Source organism: Lonchura striata, chromosome 20 (assembly GCF_050655825.1).
Source record: "Lonchura striata isolate lonStrDom1 chromosome 20, ASM5065582v1, whole genome shotgun sequence".
NCBI lineage: Eukaryota > Metazoa > Chordata > Aves > Passeriformes > Estrildidae > Lonchura > Lonchura striata.
The window spans coordinates 10,878,850-10,905,763 of record NC_140722.1 but is presented as its reverse complement, the minus strand read 5'-3'; the positions used below and the strand labels follow the sequence as shown (position 1 = coordinate 10,905,763).

The following is a 26,914-nucleotide window of genomic DNA, read 5'->3' as shown; positions in this document are numbered from 1 at the left end:
TCATCAGGACATCACCTCTGAGTAATGCCTGAGAAGCTGCAGATCAGTATAACCACCAGGACAGTCCCTGTGCAGTTGTGGGTATTATGGAACTGGTAAAATGCAGCTGAGAGGGGAAATTTTCCATACAAGTCACACTCTATTTACCTTATTTTATAACCCAAACCCATATATGATATTTATTTAAGTAATAATCACAAAGTGACAAATAAACCTGCTGTGTGCAAACAAAATCTACCAACACAAAAGCAGCACCTGGAAGAAAGGACAGACCCTTTCTTGAATCCTAACAAGAAGAATTCCCTTAGTTTTTCCAGTGAAAAAGCAGCAAGCTCGATTAGATTGCTACATTGCAAGTGTTCCATTACAGATGCAAAATTTATTAAATCTGGAAAAGAACAATGACAGTGAAGCCAAGAACAAAGCGGAAATCCTTGACTCTGGCATTGCTTTACAAGCTGATTTGTTTTAAGACTTCACAGTGAGAATCTGTATATTTTTAAGACACATTTCCAAGTCTTTCAATACTAACTATAATAAACCTACTTGTGTTTATGACTTGAACAAAAGACACAGCACAACGTAGTTTTGAACTGTTTATTTCACATGTTCCATACTGGAGTTTCTTCAGTTAAAAGTTCCTAGAAGAAAATGAAATAAACATTGTTACAAATGAGTTTGCTTCAACAGCTCAAGTAAATATCTTTGACCAACTGTATAATCATCCTATAAATAAAATGTACAGATTGTTATCCTAAAAGCTGGATTTGGGAATAGAAGTTCCCCTGCAGGAGTTAGAGGATAAGATAAACATACGTACTTGGAAACAATTCCATCATTTTTTGCCAGACGCAAAATGGAATCATCTGATTCACCCTGTAAAAAGAGAAAAGGAAATATTCTTAAGTGTCCAAATAATTGCTGACACGTGGAAGAGAGCCAGCTGCAGCAGTTAGTGCAGATTAGCGTTTTCAAAATAAACTGTTAGTTTTTTGTCACACTTAAGAGGAATTGCTTTGACTGCTTAAAAATATGCATTTGCATGAACAACATGTATTTATGGATAAGTGGACTTGTGATGAACTCCTCACACCATTTTAAAGTCAAGGTGGTATAATCTCCAGTAATTATAAACAACAGATAAAAGCCATATACATTGATATACATTCTTAGAAGGAAATCACTTGCATACTTTACTTTTAAAAAACTAACAAGTATCTCCAGAAGAAATTCATTATTCCAAGTTAATCCAAGGCCCTGGCACTGGTGCCCAGGGCAGCTGTGGCTGCCCCTGGATCCCTGGCAGTGTCCAAGGCCAGGCTGGACAGGGCTTGGAGCAGCCTGGGACAGTGGAAGGTGTCCCTGCCCACAGGAGGGGTGGAACGAGATGATCTTTAAGCTCCCTCCAAACCAAACCTTTCTGTGATTCTGTGAATACGTTCAGGTGTTTACTCTGCCCCAGAAACCACTGTGAAAACACATTTCACACCGTGTTTTCAGGGCCAAACGCACAGCTAATGAATGGCTAATGATCCAAAGAAGCAGCACGGTAACTCTGCAGGTCAGGGAGGCACTCACCATTCTCCGGATGGGGCCGCAGATGGCGTAAGTCTTGAACTGGCCATTCACCCTGCCTGTCACCTTGTCCACCTGCAACCACAACAGAGCTGCTGCACACACAGGTTCTGACCAAGTTCCACTCTCACATCACACTTGCCAAGCACCTCAAGTTCAAAACTGCATAAAAATACTTGCAGTGTTGAGAAAATAAGCCACAAAATCTCAAGGCAAACACTGGAGTTAGAAAGACAACTACAATGATCTTTGCACAGCAAATCTGTAGCTACACAGTGCAGCCATTAAATGTAGTGGATCACACAGATTGACAAGAAATGGTAGCTAAAAGAAAAAATATTTCAGTTCTGAACAAATGGAAAAGCTCTGTGTAAAGTACATTTTCCTGCCTATATTCTTTGTTTCTTTTAACTAAGGTCATATAATGGGAAACTGAAGTGAAGGGGGAAAGGGACAGACTTGTTACATGGGTAGGAAAATGTTCAAGCTGAGAGACAAATTGTCTCACTTTCTCAAGCTGCTGAGAAATTTAACAGGAAAAAGACAAAAAGATATAAATCATGGATCTAAACAGTGCAGTGAACCCTGTAATACCAAGTGGATCATGTCAATGTTCTGCTAATCTCTGATCCTTTGAAAACAAGGAATAGGGATCACTGAAGGAATGAAACATGGTGAACAAGAAAAGTACTTGCCTTAACAATTACAGGAAATCAGAACTAGGGTGTTTTTTAAAGGTTTCTCTTTTTTTTGGTGAGATAACTCAGGAAACTCAGAATTTTAAAAGATGTGGGAATGTGGTCTCCCATTCAAGAACCAAATCAAGCTCTGTAGCTCATAAGCTACAGGAATGTTGTGTCCACAAAATTCCTGAAAACTGAATTTAATAAACAATCGGGGAAAAAACCCCAAATTGTGCAACAAGCTTAAATTAATTGGAACCAACATGTATTGACTGGGAACCTGCAGGACGCATGGTCTATTGTGACTTTCTTTACTGAATTACTGAAGATACAGCACAAGCTGTTTAATTCTGTAACTTTTATCAAAAGTTTAAAGGTTTAGCTTTCTCACCACATATTCTGTTGATAAACTTACCTCAGAAATGTTTATTTGAATGGAAGCATGATCCTTAGCACCAATGATTCGGTTGCTAGCAGAGCTAAGGAGTAAAGCAGGAGATTTAAACAAAAGGAAACAGGCAGTGACAAAGACAAAGAAAGCTACTAGAGCCAATTCTACAGCTAAATTAAAACTGCACAAGAAATTTAGACAGTAACAGTTTAAGCTTTCACTACTTAGAAGATTAAAATGCAGTTTTAAGTACATTTAATAGAAATTTTCATTTGGTAGCATCACACTTATTAGCCAATTATCCCCTCACTTTGGTTTCTATGTGCCCACTTCACCTTCATACAGTGTACAGGGCAGTACAGGCCTTCAAAACACACAGAATGTTATTTTATTTTCCAAAATGTAAAAATACAGTCATCAAGGTAATTAACAAGATTAGTTTCTATGCCTTTTTTGCTGAGAGCCACTACAACTGTCAAAGACACTCAGGTTGGAAATGCACAGGAACCACAGGCTGTAAAACATACTTGACTTAGTCTACTAAAAGTCCTACAAGTGGCTTATCTTTAGTGACTTTTTAAATTGATAGAAAACTGATTTTTTTTTTCTCCCCCTACAGATATTCACTGCTACACAAAGCCCCTCTGCACAGGTGGGGGTTCCAGGGATGTTTCTGGGATGAATTTAGGGTATTTTGGGGGCCACTCCAGCCCTGCTCGGCTCCTCAGTCCCTGCTCACCACTTCCGAGGGACATAAAGGTCCACAAACTCCCCGGCGTCGTTCTGCATCTCGTCCTGGGCCCTGCTGAGGCGCTAAGCAGAAACACCTGCAAGAATCATGGAATATCGCGATTTGGAAGGGACCCACAAGGACCACCGAGTCAAAGTCCTGGCCCCGCACAGAGATCCCAACAAGCCTGCCCTGGGCATCCCTGGCAGCGCTGTCCAAGCGCTCCCGGAGCTCTGGGGCCGCGCCCATTGCCCGGGGAGCCCGGGCAGTGCCCGCACCCTGCGGGGAAGAACCTTTTCCCAATACCCACCCTCCCCGACTCAGCTCCAGCCTTTCCCTTGGGTCTGGCCGCTGGCTACAGTGACCAGAGCCGGGAGGCGACGCAACCTGCAGCCGAACTGGCGGGGAGAACCGTGCCTGCCAGCCCGGGGCTCAGCACCGCTCCCGGGGCTCAGCATCGCTCCCGGGGCTCAGCATCGCTCCCGGGGCTCAGCACCGCTCCCGGGGCTCAGCACCGCTCCCGGGGCTCAGCACCGCTCCCGGGCCTCAGCATCGCTCCCGGGGCTCAGCATCGCTCCCGGGGCTCAGCATCGCTCCCGGGGCTCAGCATCGCTCCCAGCCCCGGCCTCAGCATCGCTCCCGGGGCCTCAGCACCGCTCCCGGGGCCTCAGCATCGCTCCCGGGGCCTCAGCATCGCTCCCGGGGCTCAGCATCGCTCCCGGGGCTCAGCACCGCTCCTAGCCCCGGCCTCAGCATCGCTCCCGGGGCTCAGCACTGCTCCCGGGGCTCAGCACCGCTCCCGGGGCCTCAGCATCGCTCCCGGGGCTCAGCATCGCTCCCGGGGCCTCAGCACCGCTCCCGGGGCTCAGCACCGCTCCCGGGGCCTCAGCATCGCTCCCGGGGCTCAGCACTGCTCCCGGGGCTCAGCACCGCTCCCGGGGCCTCAGCATCGCTCCCGGGGCTCAGCATCGCTCCCGGGGCTCCACCACGGCTCTCGGCCCCGCTGCCACGGCCCCATCGCTTCCCCCGGCCCCGCCGCCATCGCTCCCACCTCACGCGCGGCCGGGCGGAAAGGAAAAGGCGGGCCCGGACCCGGAATGACGCGGCGCTTCCTGCGGGGCGTGCGGCGTCACGGCGGCCCGCCCTTCCCTTCCCTTCCCTTCCCTTCCCTTCCCTTCCCTTCCCTTCCCTTCCCTTCCCTTCCCTTCCCTTCCCTTCCCTTCCCTTCCCTTCCCTTCCCTTCCCTTCCCTTCCCTTCCCTTCCCTTCCCTTCCCTTCCCTTCCCTTCCCTCACACCCGAGCAGCGGGCTGCTGCAGGTGTCCCTCCCTCGGCACCTCTGCACGGGCTCCCCACGTTCCTTCCATCCTGAGCCGCTCCGGGCTCTGTGAGCAGGACATCCCTCCCGGAAAGCCAGCAGAGCGTTCCGAGCTCCCGGGAGGGGCCGGTGCAGTCCCCGCATGATGAGGGCGCTGGGGCATCTCCCAGCTCTGGAGGAGCTGGGCATGAGGGGATCTCCTCAATCCATAAATGTTGCCACTCCCTTTAATGGTGCTCAGCAAGCTGACAAGGAGAAATGGCCATAAAATCCTGCCTGAAGCTGGACAGTTAATTTTCCATGGCGGGTGGAAGATCACTGGAACAGCTGCCCGGGGACAGCAGGGAGTCTCCATCTCTGGAGACATTCCAAACCCACCCGGACACATTCCACCTGCTCCAGGTGACCTGCCTCAGCAGCGGGGTCGGACGGGATGATCTCCAGAGGACCCTTCCACCACCCCCCATTCTGTTATTCCAAAATAAAACATTTCCTTACAAACCATGTACCAAAACAAGTTTTATTTCACAGCATCTTAATTTCACAGAAAACAAACAAACAAACAAAAACCCAAACAGGCTACAACTCAAGACTTTTAAATAATGGAATATGACAAAACTAGAAGAGTTTTTGTTTACAGGAAAATGTACAAGCTCTTCTCAAGAGAGTTCTCCGTGCTGAGCAACCCCAGCAGCACCTTCACAAAGCACCAGACCCCCCCCACCAGTGTAAACCTGTTTCTCTTCAGAGCAAGAGGAGTTTGGCTGTGCAAACGTGAACCAGCAGGTCTGGGTCTGGCTCTGGGTCCTGCGCTGAGTTTGTGAACAAAGTACTGATAATTCTTTGCCACATGGTGAACAAAGTACTGATAGTCCTTTGCCACATGGTGGCAGCTTTTAGGTGAAAACAGAGCGATTCCCACACAGGAATTCTGCACACACACGAGGCAGCATCACCCCAAGCCCAAGCTCTGCCAGACACGGCTGGCACAGCCCTCGCTGCCCTGCGTCATCCTTGGCTCCCCAGCTCGAGTGTGTGCCCAAGCCAAGGTCTAGAATCACTATTAGACAGCATCCAGCTTTCTGTAATTTAATGCTCCTTTACCCCAGTTTGTTCTCCTGGAAGAAAACAAAAGCTTGCCGGTTTTATGTCGTAAACCCACAGGTTCTAGGAGTGTAATTACAGCCCAAAGGGCCACTTGAACTAGACAAACTTCCACTGAATACAGACTGCAAAGTGCTGCAAACCAAAGTGCGTTTTGTTCCCTTAGATGGTGAGAAAGGAAAGTTAATTTTGTTACAGAAAACTCTATATACACCAAATAAAGACATTCCCAGAGAAAGACACATTCAGATTTTGTTCATACTAATCAAGCTGTTCTATGAAAAATTTCTTTGCTCTGTTGTACCTCTGTCCCCTCCACAATGCCTTGGGAAGTGATGGACCACCTCAGCTGCTAATTTGGAGGCTCATTACACACTAGATGTTTAGTACACCACTATTTCTGCATGCAAGGGCAGATATATTCAGTAGAGAGTTTAACTAGTAGGCAATTTCTTTTTAAACCTTTTGGAAGATATATGGCAAGCTTATTGTCTAAGCTATTAGCTACATCTCACTTCTGGAGACTGGAAAGTCCTTCTGTGTTACAGAAATCACAAGCATATTAGATTTTACACAAATAATTTGAAGCTACATACAGCTGAACACAGTTACAAAAGATTTGATAGTCACTGTAATTCTTACATATGAAAAATACACTTTGAGCCCCACTCAGGGAAGAAGGGGCTCCAGTAAAGTTTGCTGCAATTCTAATGAAGCCAAATTAGCTTCAGACAAAACACAGCTGAAGAGCAAAGATTCAGCTTTGGTTTTGGCTACAACCAATATTTAATACAAGGAACAGGAATTTACATTACTTACATGTTGTATAGCAAGTCCCTGACCTCAGCATGAGCTCTGGCAGTTTACAAGTCAAACTTAAATTACAACTTTTTCAGCTGGAATAACCAAGTATCAGTTTTGTTCCTTGCAAAGGGACCCAGTAACTTGTATCATAATATTGCTTCAGAAAATAAACCCAAGAGCCAATACCACAGAAAGTTCCAGGTATAATCAAGAATTCATTCCCAACCTGGATACTGTAAATCAAAGGAAGGAATAAGCCAACAGAGAAGTTATTTGAGCTCTGTGTATGCACTAGAGAGCTGCTGGGCACCAGCCAGTAGTGGCTGCTCAGATGTGCAAGAAATGCCAGTTTTATGAAGACCATCACAGTGATGCAACGCTTGGAAGAACAGAGAGTAAAAAAAGTAGCATTTTAAATACTGAGCATGCTTTGTTTCATTGGCCTCGGTTGGCAGCAGTAATTCTACTGGCTTCATGTTTGCTCAGATAAGACCATCTATATTACAGTCAATCTTAAAAAAGGTGCTTATTTCAGGCTACAGAACAGAGAAACAAATAAAACCCCTAAATTATACATTTGACAGAAAATTGCTCTTAGTCAAGTGCTCATCTTCCACTCAAGAGTGAATTAGGATGGCAATCACTTCCCAGCTAACCTCACTCAACATGTGGTACTTCATGACAGGTTTTCAAACCACTTTTCCTTCTAAAGTGAAATGTATATTTTTAGGTTATTTATAGTAAATAAATTGAAATGGAGTAATTTCAATCTCGCTACTTATAGATCATAGAAGAGATGCCCTGTATATTATTAGTGCAGATATACTGGAATTGTTTTCCTTGTATGCAAGGCCAATGCAGGTAAAGAATAAATGGCTATACAAATTCAGGATTCCCCACTAAATAACAGAACTAACTTAAAAAGCACTGGTACCAGACCAGCCAGTTTTAGGCACATCTTTAAAAAAATAAAGTATGCATTTCATTAATGTAAAAATGTGAGAAGGTTCTTAGAAACATCTGAACTTTATGGTGCACTGGAATGGAAGTGATATTCCTTCAGTTTCAAGGAATACAGTAAAGGCTTAAAACAAAACAAAAGAAAAAGAATTAATACCATAGTATTCTTCATAGGGAAGAACAGTTTTAGTAAAACCAGGAAGATAAATAACGACTAATAAGCAGCCATGACAGCTGACTGGTGAATATTTGTGCTTTAAATGTCCAAAAGAAAACGAAAGTTCAGTAACTCTTCTCGTACCATCCCTCAGATTTGGCATCTGTGTCCACAGACCTCGACAGTTCCAACACCCTGCAGCCTTCCCAGCGAGCTGGAGCCAGTGGCACCTCCACCAGCAGCACCCCAGGGTGGGACCCAGCACGGCTGGACGCCAGCTGGGACAGAGCTTTGGTTAAGACTGTTGTGTGAGCCGTCTGTAATGAGGTAAAACTTGGTTTTCAGGGAGATACAGAGCCAGTTCCAAAGCTACAAGCACGGTGAATTCAAAGCCGATGAGATCCCTTCTGTTGAATCTGAATCTCTCTTCTAGTTTCTATCACAGTGGTAACAAAACAAAACAAAAGAAGGGAGAAAGAATCAGTTAATCCAGGTGATTTCAAGGCATTGTTAGATTAAGCCAGTGATGCACGGCCTGAGCTGTATTTTCAGAATCAAGACCAGCTTATCAGCTCAGCTGTGACACCCACACAACAGTTACTGCTTCTCTGGCAAACATATGCAAGTGCAAAAATAACTTTACTGGAGGATCAGTAAGACACTAGCCTGCACCAGGCAGATAGTTCTGATGAATTAAAAAACAAAGCAAGGAGGAGCCCTAATGAGACATAAAACTGGCTGAAAGAGCTGGTCTTCCATGCAAGCATGTGCCACTGAAAACCTTGCATTTAATATTTGCCTATGAGCTAGGGAGGAGGTTCTGACAGCAGCTGGAACAAGGCTCATAGCACTTACATCTATTAGGTGTTTCACTTCATGTTTCCTGAGGTCACTGCTGATCTTGGCTGCGAGCAGAACACAAGCACCAGCGCACAGTTTGCGGTTCTGTTTGTTGAGTTTGCCTTGGAGGACGAGCTTCTCAAAGTAAACGTAAGCCATGGAGACAGTCACTGGCTCCAGACTGCACTCCTCACTCAGGTTTCTCATCTCTCTCTTTAAACTGGCAATAGGAGAAAAGACACCCCGCCCCAGACATGACAGGTTTTATTAAATTCTGTAGAAATACTGCAACACAGCAACTCAGAGGAGCATATGGGCAAGACTCCTTTTGGAAAACCATGACAAGTATTATCCTAGAGTGGAAAAGCCCAGCTGGCAGCAAGCTGGTGCTGATGCACAAACTGATTTCACCTGGCTGACAACATCCATTGTGGTAGAACAACTCCTCATCTGCCCATAAACACCAGAACTTAGCTGACTCACTGACACACGGCTATTGCTGTAGGATTTCTTCTGGGCTCCCAAACTGGTTTCTGATTCACGTAAGAGTGAACCACTCTGACCTACAGAAAACCACAGCAGGGCCCTGCAGATGCCAGCAGCTGCTGCACAGAGACCTGTCTAGAAGACACCTTCTGTAAGAGCCAGGTGTGAGGGGAAGGCAGCCTGCTTTCCACATTTCCCTCATAGCCAGTCCTTCAGCTCAGCATTTAGCAGGCTTGGAGGTGGATAGTTCCTCTCAGGGCTGCAATCCACACTGTAGCTGCATGATCTCTGCAGGAATACACTGCTCTGAACTGCTGCAAAGAGGAGCATGCAGGACTCGGGCAGAACAGACTGCCCCAGCAAACCCTCCCAGGGATCTGAGCCCCAGTGACTCAGCAGAATGGTGTTTAAGGTGGCTTTTTCAACAGGCTCTGATTGCATTAATCTCCCTGTAACAGCAGCAAGATTACAGCTCTCCGAAGGTGCATCTTGCATGATGCAAGTACGTAAGTGCATCTTGCTGAGGAGCAACCAAGTGCATTTCCTCAAAGATGAGAAATTCTGTGTGGCCTCGACAAAAAGCTTTTCTTTACCAAGTTTTCCCAGATCTAACACTCTTTATCCTACAATCTCATCTGTGGTCATCAGTGAGTCTGGTAATTGAAAGGCAAAAATAGCCAGAGGGCCCAGAAAGCCAATCCAGTTGGAGTGGGATTGCACTGCAGCCAAGCAATCAGGTTACAAGTGTTTGTTTCAAAGCTAATGCTACTCCACTGTTAATTGGCTCCTAGTGTTAGTACACCACAGTTGGTGAAACAAAACCCTTGAGGTGGAACTTTGAAAACCAACTGTTACCCTTTCTGAGCATCCTCGAGATTCCAGTACAGGGCTGTCATCCTACAGTCAGCTCAACTGACAACAGGAGATTAGTGTTTAATCATATATGCTATTAATAGATTTAGTATTTGTTGCATACAAGTGCAGCCTCAGACAGTGTGGATGATGTCCTTGTTATTCAAGGCTTATTTCTTACCTCCTAATTTTGCTCAGTGTCAACTTGATATGAGGAAACTTCTCTCTAAAGGTTTCATTCATATCCTTTTTAAGGTCTGACGGTTTCACATACTCTATGACTGTAGTCTGAAATGCAAGAAGCAAAATTTATAATTTTTCTTGTGAACAGGACTGACAGCCAAACAACTCTTCCAAAAACACTAATGCAAAGGCAAACTTAAATTTTATTATTTCTAACTTAACATTTCTGAAATGTCCCAAAGTTGAATCCCAACTGTAGACAAAGTCTTTAAGAAATAGTAAGCAAATGTTTACAAGAAATAAATGACAACATGAGAACAGGTGTCAGGTTGGCCTTTGACAAGCTCATTGTACAAACTCAACTGTTTCTATTTTTTGTAATCAGTTATCAGAAAAATCACTTTTTCTTCCTCAAAAAAACTCTTTATAGGAGGATCTGTCTAGAAGTCTCTCCTCTTTTAGGTATGCCAGTCACTCACCATGTAAGAGGCAAAGATGAGAACACGCTTATGTTTTCCACAGGGCCACTGAGGATCATCCAGAAGATTTGGATCATACTCTGCAGCTTCTCCAGCTTCGCTTCCTGAGGGAATGAGGAAAGCACATTGGGTCATCAGAAAAAGAGTTTTAAATTCCCTGCTTCCTCCTTAGGAAAGTTTTCAAACAAAAAACATTAAGTGCCGGCAGATCTAACAGTACAGGCAAATTGCAGCTAAAGGCACATGCTTGCATTTCATAAATGCACCAGTCAAAAATTAGAACAATTAAATAAACCCCACAAACTCTTTCTCCACCACACACACACCATGCCTGACACACCATCTTAGACTTAGTGCAAACTGCATTTGCATTTACAAATATACCCAGAAAACAACTGCCCAAGACTGAATTCTTTTGCCTGTAGTCTAACAGACAGGAGGGCTGTTGTGAGGTTTGCTCTTTTACACAAGAGAAGGGATTCTTGCCACAAACTCTGGCTTATGCATTGTTACTGTGCTAGAAGGCAAGGAGAACCACCTGGATCCATGTACACCAGATGTTTCTTGGTGAGTAATATAAAATTTACATTCCCAAGGAAAAGTTTTGTGCCTCTTGAATGGCATAAACAGAACTAGGCCAGAAATATGGAGGATGTAAGGGGTTTGTGGAAGCCTCAGTCCTAAGGCTCATCATTTGCACTGCACTAACGAGCTGCAGCACCTCCATCCCATCAACACACTGACCACTTGCAGTTGTCTCAGACAAATCTCTGCCTTTTCTGCTGTGTGCACCAGTGATGACAGAGCTGGCTCTGTCCTTACCAATGTCTGTCCCTGCTGGTATCGTTTTTGCTGTCACAGGTTTGTATCTTGTTCCAGGAAGACTCCGGGGAGCACTGGCTCGACAGGGGGGAACAGCACCGTAGGCGTCGGCTTTGCGAACAACCAGAGCGTTGGTCGGGTACAGGAATTTTGCATAGGACACAACCTGAACGAAGAGAAAGTTCTAGTGGTTCTAGGGGGAAATTTACTGAAATGCTTATCTCCAGATATCAAGGATTTTCCAAATCAGAGTCCTCTAGAGTCTGGATTTGGGAGTGGGGAGCTTGGAACTGTGAGACAGGAGGAAGGGAAAAGCTGGATGAGTTATGCCTTATTTCCACAACTTTAAAATGAAGAGTTGTGGAAGATTTAGTGGGATGGCAAAGAAAAGGCGAGAATCACATGTAGAATTCTGGCATTATATATTTAACTAAAGCAGTATGAATTTCATCCATATTTCTATCAAAACGTCACTCACATGCTGCCTCAGATAGCAAAGTCAACTCAATTCTCTAGAAACAGGCAGAAGTGATCACAAGCTTCAGCAGCCTCTTCAGAAGAAGCATTGTCAGAAGCCACAATTTCAAACTATGGGTCTAAATCTTCCACTGCTCTGAAAAACCACAGCTCTAGCAGAATGGACAGCAAAGCACTGCATAAATTGACTTGTCTCAGCATGCAATGGCCCAGGGTGAAAAAGTAAATGTCCTTACCTTGCCATCAGCACCCAGCTCTACTCCTTCCAGTCCAAGCACCATCTCAGTAGATACTGACACTCCCCCAGAGGGATGTCGCTGTTTCTGTCCTTCCATTTTCAGATCACTAAATGCAGGTAAAAAAGCACTATCACAAAATGCAAGTCCAGCTTCCCATGGTAAACACCAAACAACACCAACAAGTCAGAGTTCTCCTGTGTGGAAATAAGCCAACCCCTCAATATTCACCTCCAAGAGAGCATTACTCTTTTCAAAATGTGAGATGTTCATTAACCAAATAATCAGATTTCATTTCAGTTTAACACAAATCTAGCAATCTACCTCTTGAAGGTAAACTGTTTTTAATATGATCTTTCTGCACAAGACCACACCATTCCCAGCCCTCTAATGCTCAGACTAGTAACAGCAAAGTTGATTTACATTACTTGTTTCCCAGGATTAGAAACCTGCCTTTCAAGTGCAGCTTTGCAACCCCTGTGCACACAAGCTCAAGTTCAGAATGAAGCTGCAGATCTCTCTGTCAGTGATGGCACCAGGTGATTTTATCACCAATATTCCAATACAAAATCCAGTTTTCAAGTGAAGAACTGCCTTGACAGCTTGCAAGCAGAACAGCACAGTGCTCAGAACTGCTCTGAAATAGCTCCAGTGACCTTGCTGCCTTTCTATTATGTGGGAGAATATTTTCCCATCAACTATTTTTATGGCATGTATTTGCATACAATACAATTCCCACCACTAAGCATCCGTTTCCTTTGTCCATAAGTTACGGACAGGACAGAAGTGACAACACAATTGTTTTGCCAGAACAGAATTAGTGTTTTGTATGGTATATTTGTAGATAACAGACCTTCACAGAATGGACTTTAAACTTCACAAGGGACTGAAGAAAGACCCAAGGAAATCCAGTTTGAGGGTTTTGTTTCTTATAAACGATCATACTGACAGTTGTAAACAAAAATGTAGTCCAAACACTAATAGCAGTGTGAATCAGTCCAAACTGTTTCTGCTTTTGTTAGGTTGCAAATAGTGACATTCACAGCTTAAAGCTGAGAAACAGAAGGGCATCTTTAACTTATTTAGGTGTAAATTCACTATAAAACCGTGATAATTTCCACTGAAGGCAACAGCACCCTTCCCTGAAACTCCCTGTGCTTTTTTGCTGACACCACTGTATGTGGCTCTAAAGGCAGTTGATTTCTGACCACTTTAGGAGTATAGAAAACCTACACAGCAGCCAATCACATTATATGTTCAAAGCTGATTTCAGAGATTTCACAGGACTGGAGTGTTCCAAAATGTGAATAAACCCTGGAAGAAAAGTCTGATTTTTCCAGTATTTTTCTCGTGGGGTTTGAATGAACACTTTGACACTGTGGCAGTGTCTGGTTTTACTGCTCTGACAGCAAGCTCTTATCCTTACACATGAATGGCAGGTTAAACAGGCTTGCTTGCTTCAGAACAAGAGATCTACACCAGGCACACTCATTTCAGGAGATCTCCTGAAACAACAGAGCAGACATTTCACAGGGCAGTTGAAGAGACTCACCTGATCCGCAAGCCCTCCCCGTAAGGTAGGATAGAAAACGCCACACACAGTGTTCGTTTAGCACAGATTAACACTATCCTGCAAGCAGATGGGAAAAGATCAGGATGTGAATTAAGACACAGAAGTTACAAAGCAGCTTTTTATGGGATATTAACACAAAGCTCTTCTTATCTTGCTCTGCAAATCATAGGTACTGCCATGGATTTAAGATTTGCAGAAAGCAGCAGAAGAGCAGAGGTTTAGCACTGACCCTGCAGGTCCTTGGGGCTCTCTAGCAAACCTCAGTGTTTAGGACCTGCCACCACCTTGGGAGCTCCTCAAAGGAGATCCCGGTCCTTAAATATATATCTCTATTTATGTGCTTTTTATATAAACCTTGTGAAATGATGTAGATAATATCTACATTTAGATGAAACCTCACACTTCTATTAATAATAAACATAAATGCAGCCTCCCTTCCTCTTCTGCCCAGCAACCATGAGCCAAGAATTTGGCAAAACTGAGCCATTCTCCTTAATGGCTTCTCCATTTCTTCTCCATTCTCAGCTCTGACCTCTCTGTGTGCCAGAGATAAGGAAACTGAGAGAAATAAGAAAAATGAGAGAAGAAAAGAGAGAGAATGATTTAACCTCCTCAGAGTAGGATGGCAGAATCATCAGTGTATTACTGCAAATGTATCAGATATGAGCACCTACAACCTTTGACAGAAGTCTGGATAAAGCTAACAAGGCCCCAGGGGCATCCTATAATTCTCACTGATATTAAATGTCTTACTGCAGGGAACTGGAGCCTGCCTCCTACTGCACACAAGTACAGGGGAAACCTTGATCTCCACGTGTTACCTGCTGTTCTTGGTGTCATACTGCCTCATATTCTTGATGAAGTGCATCTTCTTCAAACTTTTGTGTCTTGGAGACCCAGATATATGCTTGGTTCTGCAATGACAAAAAGAAAAACAAAGAAAAAAGCCGAATCCGTTAAGTGTTCTGAGAAAAATTCATGCCAGTTGTATGATCAGATGGCAGCACTAGCATGCAGGACCTCATATATTGGCGTGGAAGAGGGTGGAGGGAAGAGAGGACTGCATGCAACGAGCTGAGGTTAATGCTGCTTTTGAAAAAAAGTACCTTCGTACACTGGCATATTCCACTATGTCTTCTAAAAAGTCTAGTGAGCAGCGCTGGGAGATAAAACGCCTTCTGCAAAATGTACAACACCACGAAGAGTGAACAGCATTAGTTCATGGCCTCCAGGTTTATGAACTGCAACAGATCTACGAGCTCTTAGGATGCATGGCAGGTTTTCTGGATTTTTGTTTTGTTGCAAGAATGCTTAACTAAGAGTTTAAAATCTCTTAAAAGGCCAAGAACTTGTCTCCCCCTCTAGGACCCCTGAAATATGTATTTCTACCAACTTCATCAACAAGACCATTCATTATCTGCCACACAGAACACCTACCTATAAGCTAAACACCTAAAAAGCTTCCAAATACTAATTTAAAATCTGACAAGAATGTCACAAAAAGATTCCCCCCATCAAGGCAGGGGAATAAATCGTTTTATATCAATTTAAGTTCAGATACAGGTACAGCTGTCTGATGACCAAACATCTGTGTGCATTCTCCATTCAGAACAGCTGTCTCCAGCTCCAGGAATCAGCAGACTGAGAGTCTGGGACTGCAGCTCAATAAAACTGACAGATCTCTCTGAGAAACAATAGAGACGGTTATTAGAGGAAGCAAAAGTACTTGGCATCCATGTGAAATCCCAGAATGGAAGATGCAAGAATAATAGTAGGGCTCACATGAGTTAGTGTAGCAGTAATAGGGTATTATGTTCAAGCAAAAAAAAATAGACTTTGCCAAAGAAAGGTGCATTACTATTGTCCAAGTCAGGTCTTTCTTTGTTGGTAGAGATTTACAAATGAATTGTCCAACTTTGACTACAATTTCCATAGGAACAATGCACTCCATCAGCAAAAAGCTGACACTACAACTATCAAAGTGCATATTTCTGCCTTTGTTTGAGCATTAATTATGCTCCACTTTCAGCACAATCCATGTGTGTTTAAGCCTGAGGTTTTCTTCCCAAGTGAGACAGGAACTCAGCTAATGGGCAGTGCTGCCATGGAAGTCAATGTAGAAACAGCACACGAGACAAAAGTTGCAGGACTCTGGTTTGACAATACCAGCTTCTGTAAAAAAAAAATAAAAATCAAACCTCAGGCTGCAGCAAAGCAGACTTTCAGCTGCACTGTTTAGGCACTCTTTAAAAAGAAGCAAAGCTCAGAACTCGAACAGGTAGGAGGATGAAAAATTAGTGTCCCTTTCTGCAAACACAAGGGTGGCAAGCACTCCCACAGGACTAACACCTTCAGTATTGCTACAGACTGCCTCCTACAAATCCACAGCCATTAAGGTGCAACTGGAGAACATTCCTGTCACAGCTTCAACACCCTCCACAAGCACTTCAGTTTTAAAATTATTACTGGTTTGGTACTTTTCAGCAAGAATGGCACAGGAATGTTTCACACTTTCACATTTACAAGGTTCTCCAGTCTAATCTGGCATCTAAAATTTAATAAAAAAACCCCTCATGAAATGAGGAAGTAACTGCAAACTTCCTGGCTCTAATGCAGTTGGTAACATCCACAGTCTTCCTCCCCTCCCGGGGGAGACCTGGCTGGATGGAGACAGAAGGACTCCGTGTATGGCAAGCAGAGGGAAAACACAGCTAATGCCAGTGGGCACTGGTACAAAAAAAGCACACAGTTCTGTAAAAAAATGCTTGGTGTGAGTAACAGGATGGATTGGGAGAGGCATGGCTACATCCTCGCTCCTAACTCCAAGGTGGAGACTCAGCCAGGGTGTTACACCTTCTGAACACCCTCTTGTTTACTCAGAAACAGGGATAAGAGTGCCAAACACCTGAACTGAGAGCAGAGCTGGAAGTAAAACCCTGCTGCAGTGAAGGGAAGATCCCACCCCTTGACTCAGAACCACAATGACTCATCCCCACTCTGCCAACAGGAAACTTCATTTTTAGCTACGCTTGTAAATAATTTCTGCCCTCGGCAAAGCTGTCACCTTGGAGGAATCCCTGACGTTGAGCCAGACACTCTCCCTCAAATCCCAAAATGGGGTGTATGTAAAGAATTCTCACTAATCCAGAGTACCTGAGACACTTTGTAGGCCCAACTCAGCACTTTACTGCAACACAGCACCCTCAACATGATCCGAGGGTCACTAGTGCAGTACTTGGAGAATGCACCAAAATTTGACACTTTTTGAGTAGTCTGCACTTATATATATGCATACACACATATATTTGCTTTAGTTTGAGTGCTCTTCTCATGCAGCCAACTCACACTTGCTCAACAGGCTGCCCTGGGTCACTCCAGGGACTGCTAACTTTTATGACAAAAAAAGTCAAGTCACCTATGCTGTGCTAAGCAGCTTCACCCAGGATAACACTTCTTGCTATGGTCCATGGAATTCAAAGGATTTTAAGTGGTTTACACAGTGTGCTTGTTGCTGAAAGCAATCTAATGCTAAGAGTACCAACATCTCTACATATGCTGAGTTATGTTATGCAGCCTTACCCATGTGTAACCTGGCAATTTGAAACTGAAATACCTAATATTAAAATGCTCATGGGTTCCATGGAGCAAGCTGTAATTCCAAAAGAAAGTCCAAATGTGCCTGTGTGCCAGCACCAGCCATTGCTGTGAGAAGCTATAGAGGGTATGGGTGCTTGCATGTCCCTGACCAGGAGCTCATTTTTGGGTGCCTCCCAGCCTTTTATTTCAGCAGCCAATAAAGCAAAAGCAGGATACTCCCAGACCATTAAAAACAGCAACTGTGTTTATGGACCCAGAACCTGAGGGGACCCATCAGGAGCAAAAACACACAGAGCACATGTCCAGAGATAAGGGGCTATCAAGCAGAGGAATTTTGGATTACGCCTTGGCTCGTTATCTCCATGTGCACACACGGGCTCACACAATCCAACACCGCTGCCAAATCCCTGACGAGCTGAACACGCACTTAAAAAAGCCCACAGAAAACGCCTGTGTTCAGAAAAAACCCCAACAAATTATTGACTCCTGCCCTGGGAAGCAGTAGCCAGCCCACATATTCTTTCTGATGGATCTCCCACTGAGGAAATCCAATGTTTGAGTGCTTCCAGCTTCAGAGTTGTCCTCTTCTGGTCCTGCCAGGGTCCCACTGAAACTCTCTGCAGAGGCTGGACACTGGATAAGCAGCAGTGGGATCCCCAGCCCTGAGGGTGACACAGCTCTTAGTGTTCCCAGCAGCACAGGAGACAGCTAAGAGCAATCTATGTATAGCAATGGTAATCCCTACATGTCCTGTCTTATGAATGGAAAGGAGAAAGCTTGTTAAGTCACAGCTCCAGATTAGAGAACACTGACCTTTCTCATGCCTTTGCCAAGACATCCTGCCACCCACACTGGGCTACCTGCAGACACCCAGGAGGACAAAAAAGGTAAAGCTTTGGGATGTTGCTGCAGTTGGAAGTGTGCAAGTTCTTCAGCAGGTACTGAATGCAGGAGATGCTGGCCCTGTGCTGTCAGCTGTGGCTTCAGGCACAGAGCAGCCTCATCCCCTCCTGCTCCTGGGCCACTAACATCCCTCTAACAACCCCACTCTGCACTCACAGATTCTGCAACAAACAGCCCCCACAGATCCCATTTTAACCCCTTCAAGTTGGGCCTTAACCCCCAATACTGGGCCTGACAGTGGCCAGTGGTCTTTCTTAAGCCTGTGTGCAGCTGCCATTTGGCCACTTGGAAGCTCCTCTCCGTTTTGCCCTTCTGGTTCCTGCATTTCTGTCACAGGAGGTGAACTGACCAGCTGGCCTCCTGAAGGATGAGACTGAAAGCTTTAAAATCTCACAGTGGTTCTCCTCCATCCTGATTAACCCCCATCCAGCTCAGCCCACCACACAGCCAGAGTTCAGCCAACATTCAGATGTTTCCCGAGTTCATCTGATGCTGTGATCTCTTGCTCTCATCACCTCCAGGATCCCCAAGCCCTGCAACAGGAGTGTTCAAAGATGCTGCCAAAAGTCCCCCTCCTCCAAGGGGCCCAGCAGTGTGGAATTGTTTCTATTGGAGCTGCATCCATGGCCCTGCAGATGCTGCGTGCACACACAGGCACACACCCCAGGCACTGGGCTAAAATTAGCAGCAGGGCTGATACCCTCTGCTGCTCTTCAGCCATCCGTACTGCCAATAGATGAGTGGAATGGGGGAGGTCAAGGATTTTTAATTACTGTGTAAAATTAGGGCCTAATAGAATTTGGTTTCCTATTTCTCACTTGATTTTTATTTTAATATGATGTCCCTTTCTAATGTCCTTTACAGGCCTCAGCATGATCACATTTGCCAAGAGGCTGAGTTATTAATATAACAAGGACAAAAAACAATTTACTGGTTTTTGGAAGCACTAGCTTAAAAACAACTGTCAAAGGTAATTTGCACAAGAAATCCAGATCCCAAATCTTGCTTACAACAGAAAGACATACCTGTCAGCTTTGTTTTTCCAAGACATATTTTAAAGATTAAGCTGTATTGTTTTCATTCCTTAAGGCAGGACAACAAACAGATAGGAACTGTGCTTGGGCTTCACTAGGTAAAATACAGGCATTGGGGGATTAAGAAAGCTACTCCTTGTATTTAAGCTTACTTTTTAGCAGCTGCCATTTCTTCTGCAGCCCAGGAGACATTCAGAGATTTCAGGCTTGCATCCCAGAGTGTGTGAGTGGGAGCATCCCTGTTCTGCTATCAGTGCCCTGTGCCTCACCACCCTCGGCGCTCACACTAATGAGTTTTCCTGCTCAAAAGCAGATTGAGTACAGCTCACTGGTAGCAACAAGTTCTCAGTAATTAAAGCCAAAAGAAGCCCGAGACTGCATTTACACTGAATCACATCAAAACCACGTCTCTGGTAAAACAAATGACTTCACAAAGGATCTGTGCTGTGAAGAGCCCAGCACCGAGCAGGCCATTTTCATGGCTGGATGGTTTCAGCTGAGATGCTCCTTGAGAGGCAAAGAAGAAAGACACTTTGCATCACCAAGAGTAAGTGTACAGCTCAGTGCTCCTTCTTCACAAAGTCAGCTCTCGCTGTTTTATGGCACCACAAACGTGCATTTGGATTGCTCTGACATTTAAGTACCAGCCTGCCAGAGAATAAATACAAGTGCCACAGCAGGGCTAGTTTAACTTACTCATCCAGTAATCTTCATTTTAAAGGGTAAACTGAAACCAGCCACATGAGTTTGAAAAATACTTTTAGACTACAGAGAAGGCCCCTCTGTGAGAGCCCAGGATGAAGGAGGAGGCCTAATTCCTTCAGCTTTGTGTTCCTACTCAAGGTTTGCTTGCCAAATTGAAAGGGCACCAGGGGCTTTCCTGTTGGTCCCAAACAGCCAGGAGAGAATCCTGCACTCCTCCACCAGTAAAGCCACATGCAAGGGAAGAATGTGTCACACAGCCTGTGGAACAGATGAGAATGAACAGAAATGAAGTATAATTTGAATGAAGGTGGAGGCTGAGTAAGTGGGAAGCTCACTAAGCCTGGAGAGTTTTAAATACTAACAAGGAAAGAAATTAGATAATCTTCACAGCAGCTGCTACTTCATTGCTGATTCACAACCACATATGATTAAGACCTAATAGAGAATGAGCTTTATATTCATTGAGTTTCATAAATCACATTGTTTTGGTGCTCAGAGTGTTTAGACAATGCAAGGAGAAAATAATGCCTTCCAGTAAGTATTGTGAAAGCCCAGCTGTTGCAACAGAACCACCAAACCAGATGTAAAGTTTGCTGTGCCCACGGCCCTCTCCCAAAAATCCCTGCTGCTTCTCACAAAGCAGACTAGATGTGCTGGCCAGAACACCTCCAACATTTCTCCAAATTTCTCCCAGTTTCTGGAGGTGTTCATAGCTCACCAACCTGGTTGCCTCCTGTGCTTTGTGCTCTGCTTACACAGCACTGAACTGCTGACCAAAACAGGCACGTGAAATGCAAAGTGTGTCCTTGATGACACTGTGGGCATTATGCTAGAAATATTCATGCACTTCACTGCGAGATGATGCTGTCATTTCATCATGTGCCTTGCTAAATAAAAGCCTTCAGCACAATAAACTCCCAAGCTGGAAAAAAAAAAAAAGTAAGAAGAAAAAAAAAAATAGAGAAAGAGAGAAGCTCTTAACTGGGAAGGAGGAAAGGAAAACTGGTGACTGGAGGAAACCAAAGCAAAGCAAGTTTAGAGAGGTCCCACAGTGTTTTTATGGGCACCTGGTTTTTCACATTTCATTAGTCATCCCTTTCAATTCACAGTCAAGATGCTGCACCTATACTAGGGCAAAATTTTGTGCTTAAATTGCAGCAGCCACAACAGAGCAAGTGCAAATCTGTCCTTGCTGTTGGGCAACAGCCCTGACCAGCAGCAGTTCAGCCCATGCTGAACTGGGGACTCCAAAATGAACCAGCTGCCCAGCTCTGAGGCAGACCTGCACTTGGGTACCACCACCTGAGCAAGAGCTGGCACAAGAGGAGCATCCCCTGGAGAAGAGCTCCAGGATCCCAGCCTCAGCAGAGGGGTCACCTGGCAGCAAGCTTTGAATTTCAAGGGTTTGGTATGTCTTGTGAAACAGAGGGCCAGCTGAAAGTTCTTCCTTTAACACCTTTTCAGGGAATAGGTAAATTCCTATTACAGTAGGCTACAGTAATTCCAGGTGAATTGCAATTACAGTAGGTTAAATACACAACAGCTGTAAACCAAAGGTCAGGAGTTTGGAGCTCTGTCTGAAGAACTGGGTTGACTGAGTGGCTTTAGCTGAGCACCCTCCATCTGCAGTCATCTGCTTTATCAACAATACCTTGTGCTCATTAAAGAGCCTAAATTTCAGTGTGCATTTTTAAAACTCCAACTACAGAGCCAGACACCTTCAGAACACCCTTCAAAAGAAAGCTCAAAAATATCTTCAAGCTCTCTCAGCCTGACAGCCTCACAGCTTTAACTGGTTGACAGATGGAAAATAGCAGAACACAGTATTTAATATACTACATATCTAATATATGATATATGACTAAATAATGACTTTTAATATACTATACTCTAACACTCCTACAGAATTTGCTCACTGGAGGTCTGAATGGGATTCCCAAAATTAAGTTATTCTCGGTTTTATATTAAATTTAGTAGCATAGCATTTTCATTCTTGGCTGATGAGTCCTTGACTTGAAGCAAGACAATATCATTCTGACCACCCTCATCACCTCCTGCAGGAAAGAGCTTTGAGCTGGAATCCCAAAACCTGCAGCATCCCAAAACCCATTGCCAGGCCTCCTGTGTCACTCTGAAAAGCTGCAGAATCCATCCACAGATAAAATCAGCTGCAAGTGCAGTTAATTGTGCACAGACTACTCCTGCCTGGAGAGCAAAGATACTTTAAAGCCTCTGGACTGTCTAAATTGAAGGGGTCAAATAACCTTGGTGTTGGAAGTGTCTTGGATTGCCTGACCCAGACCCATTCACAGCAGTGCACAGGATCCAAGGACTTGGATATTCTGATCTCCAAGTTTCCTGCTAAGCATACAACTTACTTCTTCTGCTTAATATACCTGGCTGGGAATGTCTACAGGCAGCTATAAAACACTTAATATTGGACACATGTAATTCACCTGCAGTCAAAAATAGGTGAGAAATCTGCTGAAGCAACCTGGGGAGAAGACTGCTGCCTTAACATTCCAGCTGACTTTTAAATGAAGCTCAGGCTTAGAATATGCTCATTTTCAGCCTTGAGCAGCACATTCTAGTCTACTGCTCACCTCTGAAAGGTCAAAGCTTGCCATCTTTGACAGAGCTCACTGCTTCCTGAAAAGCACCATGTGCCCAGCTTATTCCAAATTTGGTTCAAAATTTAAACTGAGACTTTTTATTTCATCCATCTCAACAATATCTGTTTATTAGCAGAGGGGTTTTTATAAAAATATTTATATTCCTTGAAGTGACAACAGCAGCTAAGCTGACAGAAGAACAAAACAACATATTAACCACAGTACGTATAAAATCCTGATGAAACATTTCTGCTGTTCCACCCACGGAACTAATCTGATCACACCTATGTCAGCAATCTGGCATCCAATTAACACTCAAAAGCAGAGTAGGTCCAGAGTGTTGCTGTTATCAACTACTGTTTAAACTCCCACTTTCAAAATGACCTAAATTTGCTGATAAATCAGAAATGACTGAGCTATTAGGAACACTCGGTTCAGCTACCTGACCACTGAACTCCAAGGACATTAAAGTATCAGTCACAAATAATTTAGTCTCTGTGTTTATTCTTAGGCCCAGCAAAATGCAGCAAATTATGGCAAAACCAGCTGTTTTTTACATTATGCTCAGAACCACAACAAGCATTGACATTCAGGGCTGTTGTTTCCATTTTTCATGCTTTCATAACCTGGCTATTTCCAGGGCTCTCTGCTATCTGTGTTTCCCCAGAAAGCTCTGCCAGTTTCAGACCCAGCTGCAGAAATTAATTAAAAATCTGTGAATGTCGATTTGTTCCCTGTTTGCTGCCTCCCTCCACTGCTTTCTGTGAGGCTTGTTCTTTGAAAGAACAAAAGAACAGAGCAAGATGGAAAGGGAGAAGGGAAGAGGGATGGCAAGCAGATCAGGCAAGCTGGTATAACACAGCATTGTAATTTGAGTTCCTGTAAACAGAAGATTTCTTAGGAAAATGAAAGTAGAAGGTTTATAATGCTCAGCCAGAAGCACAATGAAACTGAGCATCCAGGTTTGAACAGTGCCTCCTCTGCTAAGTTTCCATCCTAAAGGAGCTATGGAGGAACCCCAGGTTACATCAGGTGAGCAGATCCCTCCTTCCCTGGGCTGTAGTGCAGTTCCTGCCTGTTACCAATAACCAAACCCAGCTCGGGCAGAGAGCTGTCACACCCTGCCCTGAGCCAGCCTGACTGGTCTCATCAGCTTCTTGCAACCTCTCAATCAAGTCAAACAAGCCTAAGTTTTGTAATAAAACTTTGCACAATGATACTGTCAGTAAATAGAGATGCTGATAGGAGACAGAGATCTCCATGGATCAGGGCAAGCCCCAGCACGATGAAATTCCCAGACATGGCACAAGACTGGTCAGGGAACACAGGCAGAGTGAGTCTGGAGACCCTGCAGCCAGTGATCCTCCTGCATCTGAGGAAAATTCAAAGCTGCTCTTGACAGTGACTCAAAAAGGATTCTGAAGAGAGCAGCTGCCTGAAGTGGATACCAAGGATGAAAAGTCCAGGATGGCAGTGCAGATTCCACTTCCCCCTTCCCTCCAACTTCACGTGCCTGTACCTCTACATGATGCAGGCAGTTAATGATCTAGAGTAGCAACATCGCTGTAAGGCAAAACAACTCTCAGATGCCCAAGTCCTAATAAAAGGGGATACATTTTGTAATTGCTGACTTTGGAATCTTAGTTTGCAAACAGCTCATCCAACACAGAAGGGGACAGAGTAAAAGCATCAGTGTCCTGAAGGACATTCCTCCTGCAATTCCCTGAATCACTCCTCGTGTAGTTACAACAAGAAGAGATGCCTCCGCTCAGTGGGGATGGAGAGAGATTCTGTCACGGACCAAAGCATGAAACTGTCCAGGGAAAAATAAAGCGGTAAGTCAGTCACCCTGTAAGAGGACAGTGAAACTGTCATTAGAGAGGGACAGTCCATTTCACCCACTCTTGTGCCCAGTGTGACTGGCATGAGGTACATTGGCTCTAACATTCCACAGGCAGCACAAAACTGTCCTTGTGTCAGAAGATGAGTGTGTCCATGTAAAGATGTGACTCTTCTGTCTGATGGTTTCAGTGGATGTCCTTTTTCTTTCAAGCTGAAAACTGGATGAACTCTCACTCTAATCCCCCTCAAAAGTAGTATGCAAACTGATCAATACAATATACCCTTCCAGCCAAATCTTCCAAGCAAAAAAATCATGGTTTATTTTGTCATTACTCAGACAGAATCCTTTTGATTCCCTTGATTGCCTTCTAGCATTCCTCTCTACCTTTTATTTCTGATTCATCATTCTTTCCAGCCAGATTGATTAGAATTACCGTAGTGGAACAGCTCAAACCTGATGCCAAAGAAAGAGGCAGGAAGGACATCAAATGAGAAGATCCTAAGAATATTTTCTTAGTGTCCTATTGACGTGGCATGTGAAGGGGAAGGATCATCTCTCCAGAAGTCTGCACACACAGGCACAACGAAAGCCACATCCACAAAGGGAACTGTGCTATGAAACACCTGATGCAAAACTTGCCCTCAAGAGCTTTGCCTACAATATTAAAGCAATGAAATTAAATGACACAGCACCTCCTGTGCTGGCTTTTGTGGACCAGGAGTGCTAGGCAGGAACTGTTCCACAGCAACACCCTCACTCCAGGCTTTCTTGCTCAACTAGCGGCACACAACTGCACAATACAGGGCACCCAGCTGGCAGCCACAGCTTCAATTTCTTCAGAAACAAGGAGGGAAAGGTCTGTTCCATGACAAGAAAAGCAATGAGTGGTAAATAACATTTCAAGAAGAAAACACCCCAGAAAGGAGAACACATGAGGACCCCCCCACATTACTGACAAACAGTCAAAACTGCTTCTCTTCAAATTCACCTGAACCCCCAAGCTGGGGATACACAGGACATCTCCACAGTGCGATACACATCAACTGCATTAGCAAACTCCTCAGCTTTAAAGCACTGACAACATCTCTATTTCAGCTCATTGACAAAGCTCTTGAAGCCACTGTAGACCACAGAGACTTAAAGCCTTTGATACTGCTGCCTATGTGCAGCTCAGAGGGCCAGCTCATTTTACAGAGCTGTTTATGCAAGAAACAGCCTGAAAAGAGTTCTTTCAGAGCTCAAATCCCCAAGATCTGAGCAAGAACCTGCCTTCCAGTCGATTAGAAAAGGAACACTTTCAGCCTGACAGAAGTCCCTTGGAAATGCAATGGTAATCCTGCTCTGAAGGCCAGAGCATCCTCCCGCGAGGCTGACAAGTTCCCTGTGCACAAGCATTCATTAATACACAGTTGCAGAGACAAGCAGCACAAGAGCAGGAGAAGGCACGACACCAGCAGTGGTGGAAGCGTTCTGCCTAACAGTGACCCCCGCCAGCTTCATCTGGAAACAGAGAAATGCAGAAACTGGGCTGGGGAAAAGCAGAAGGCAGGGTTCAGGGTACCGCAAACCTGCAGACAGAGCCTCAGAGAGAAATCCCCTCCGCGGATCCCCCTCATCCGCCGCCGCGCCGGCCGGGGCATCCTTCTCGTCCGCGGGCCCGAGCGGCGTTGCCGAGGCAGCGCTCCCCGGCCGGACCCCCGCGCGCCTCTGGCCGGGGCCGGCGCCGCCTCCCACGGCCGCTGTGCCCGGGGCCGCCCGTTTCCCATGCCCCGCTCCCCCGCCCGGAGCCGCCGGCCGGCCCGGGGCCCTGGGAACGTCCGGCGCTTCCCACGCCCCGCGGGGGCAGCGCGGCGGGGGTGTGGGCCGGCCCGGCGAGCCCCGTCCCCTCACTCACCTCTGCCGCTGCGCCTCCAGCGCGAAGCCGCCGCCCGGCGCGCTCGGCGCGGGGCTCAGCAGCCCCGGGGCGCCCGGCTTGGGGGCCGCCAGCATCCCCGGCAGGGCGGGCGGCGCCGGGGGCGGCGGGCACAGCGGGCCGCCCAGCAGCAGCTGCGGCAGGAAGATGCCCCCGCGGGCGGGGTCCGCATCCCCCTTGGCTCCGGCGGCGGCGAGCGCGGGCACGCCGGGCAGGAGCAGGGCGGGCGGCGGCTGGCATACGGGCGGCGGGGGCAGCAGCCGCGGGGGGGCTCCGGCCGGCTCTGCCGCCGCCTCCTCCCCGTCGCCCGGGCCGGCGGGCAGCGGCGGCTTCTCGGCGGGCGGGCAGGGCGGCCGCCCGTCCAGGGAGATGTTGTTGAGGAAGAAGAGGGCGGCCTGCCGCCGCCGGGAGTCGCCCCGCTTGCGCGGCGGCTGCTCGCGGGGCGGGCGGGGAGGCGGGGAGCCGCACGCCGCGGCCGCAGCCATTCTCCGAATGAGCCGCGGCCGCCCGGGCGGGGCGGCTGGAGCGCAGCGCGGCCGGCGCCTCGCGCGCCCATTGGCTGCGTCGCGCCCGAATGCAAATGAGCCCGGCGGCCGCCCCGCCGCCATTGGCCGCCCGCGCCAGGCCCCGCCCAGGGCCC

The 26,914-nt window shown here is 45.9% G+C and overlaps 2 protein-coding genes across 3 annotated transcripts; both read right to left on the bottom strand.

Annotated features, from left to right (window-relative positions):
• Window positions 1-583: 583 nt before the first annotated feature.
• Window positions 584-4,533, bottom strand: RPS21 (ribosomal protein S21). The gene is given in 7 exon segments (XM_021553528.4): window positions 584-641; window positions 821-837; window positions 840-876; window positions 1,579-1,650; window positions 2,674-2,737; window positions 3,389-3,476; window positions 4,431-4,533. Coding segments are annotated over 6 exon segments (279 nt in total). The 5' UTR covers window positions 3,439-3,476; window positions 4,431-4,533; the 3' UTR covers window positions 584-602.
• A 668-nt stretch (window positions 4,534-5,201) lies between these two features.
• CABLES2 (Cdk5 and Abl enzyme substrate 2) lies at window positions 5,202-26,882 on the bottom strand. Of its 2 annotated transcripts, XM_021553564.4 has the most exons (10): window positions 26,257-26,882; window positions 14,775-14,846; window positions 14,490-14,582; window positions 13,648-13,725; window positions 12,096-12,204; window positions 11,383-11,548; window positions 10,561-10,664; window positions 10,080-10,186; window positions 8,576-8,780; window positions 5,202-8,156 (listed from the first exon to the last, which is right to left on the bottom strand). In XM_021553564.4, the coding sequence occupies exons 1-10, from the start codon at window positions 26,880-26,882 to the stop codon at window positions 8,016-8,018; spliced, it is 1,701 nt and encodes a 566-aa protein (XP_021409239.3). In that variant the 3' UTR covers window positions 5,202-8,015. The 2 variants fall into 2 exon arrangements, with proteins under 2 accessions (XP_021409239.3, XP_085414379.1); XM_085558253.1 differs by lacking the exon at window positions 14,775-14,846 and having other exon boundaries at window positions 26,257-26,788.
• Window positions 26,883-26,914: the final 32 nt, after the last annotated feature.

What these genes read in the sequence shown, in the direction of transcription:
- CABLES2 (XM_021553564.4), bottom strand. Translation starts at nt 26,882, where the DNA reads ATGGCGGCGGGGCGGCCGCCGGGCTCATTTGCATTCGGGCGCGACGCA. An exon ending in GGGGAGGGCTTGCGGATCAG is followed by an intron (nt 12,205 to 13,647) that starts GTGAGTCTCTTC and finishes ACCTGCATTTAG; the next exon opens with TGATCTGAAAATGGAAGGAC. An exon ending in TCATCTTTGCCTCTTACATG is followed by an intron (nt 10,187 to 10,560) that starts GTGAGTGACTGG and finishes CTTGCATTTCAG; the next exon opens with ACTACAGTCATAGAGTATGT.